The sequence below is a fragment of the Egretta garzetta genome, unplaced genomic scaffold, assembly GCF_000687185.1.
Source record: "Egretta garzetta isolate BGI_Z169 unplaced genomic scaffold, ASM68718v1 scaffold66, whole genome shotgun sequence".
NCBI lineage: Eukaryota > Metazoa > Chordata > Aves > Pelecaniformes > Ardeidae > Egretta > Egretta garzetta.
This window is the reverse complement of record NW_009259856.1, coordinates 545,063-546,359: the sequence shown is the minus strand read 5'-3', so window position 1 is coordinate 546,359 and position 1,297 is coordinate 545,063. Positions and strand designations below refer to the sequence as shown.

Genomic DNA, 1,297 nt, shown 5'->3' with positions numbered 1-1,297 from the left:
GCCGCCCCGGCCCCCCCCGCGCGGCGGCCAGCAGCCGTGGGGCCCCAGCCTGGAGCCACAGCTGCCATCAAACCCCCAACGTCACCTCCGGGTGGCCGGAGGCGGCAGGGTCACACACCCCTCGCCCATGGCCCCGTGTTGGGGAAATGCACCCTCGAGCTTTTACACCACCGTACCTGGGAGGGCCGTGCTCCCCGCTCCGCGCCGGCGGGCTGCGTGCCGGGGTGGCTGCACCCCACAGCAGCCTTTAATCCCGTGAAAGCGGCGCAGCAATCGCGCAGGTAAAGGTGGCCGCTGTCTGATTGCCCGCCGCAGCCACCCCCGCTGCAGCCCCTGGGAGCTCAGAGAAGGCGCTCTCAGTGCAAGATTAATATAGATATATATTTCATCTGGGTTCTATTATCTTTCACTTTATTCAGGTCAAAAAGCAGGAGACAACATCTTTTAAGATGAAAACATAATCTTTTGGAAAATTGAAAATATAGATCATTGTTTGGGCAGAAGTACGTGTGTGTGCTAACCGCCGTGCCGCCCGCCCGGTGCGCTGCGGCTCCCGAGACCCTCGGCCCACGTGTGAGCTCGGCTGCACGTGGGTCCCCGGAACAAAGGAGCATCCCGTGCCAGCGGAGAGGGGCTGGTGTCAGAAAAGCTCCCAAAAAGTTTCGTGTGTGTGCACAGCTGGCACCGGGCAGCCCCGGCAGAGACCACGGGGAGCCCTGCTGCCCTTCCCAGCACCCACCTCGGGGTGCACCCACAAGAAAACCCCCACCACGATGGGGCCAGGTCCCCCATAAGTATCCTTCCTCGGAGCAGAGCTCCAAAGCCAGTCGGCTCTTTAAATCAGCTCTCCAGGGAGCAGAACTTGCCTCATTCTTTCTTAAATTAAATGCCTTTATTTTTTCATAGCTTTGTGTAATACATAGCCCTGTATGTTTAATCCATAATTAACGCCCCCTCCATGCTCCAAGCTACTCGACTGCAGAGCGCCCGTTACCTCCTCCGAACAGATTGCATTTCATAGCGCAAATTTAAATGAGTTATTAAAGAACATAGGTGCATCTATTAATTATTTCATAAATATTAACGAGCCCTTAATAGCTGGAATCCTGGAATAACACGTTCCCAGGGAGTTAATTTTTAAAAAGGTTGTTAACTAGACTGACCAGCGGGCTGGTGGGAGCCGGCAGGCCTGCGCGCTGCGGCGGGGGGCTGATGGCAATTAGGAGCAAGGCCAGCGCTTGCCGGGGAGCACGTGTGGAGCCTGGCCAGGGCTCGCTGCCGCGCTCTGATCCCTCGG

At 57.1% G+C, this 1,297-nt stretch overlaps 1 protein-coding gene across 1 annotated transcript in view; it reads right to left on the bottom strand.

Annotated features, from left to right (window-relative positions):
• Positions 1–1,297, bottom strand: part of CSF3R (colony stimulating factor 3 receptor) — a 29,875-nt gene that overhangs the window by 21,442 nt on the left and 7,136 nt on the right. The window contains exon 3 of the mRNA XM_035895510.1: positions 693–703. Within this exon, the coding sequence (XP_035751403.1) occupies positions 693–703 (11 nt within the window). The remainder of the gene's footprint in view (positions 1–692; positions 704–1,297) is intronic.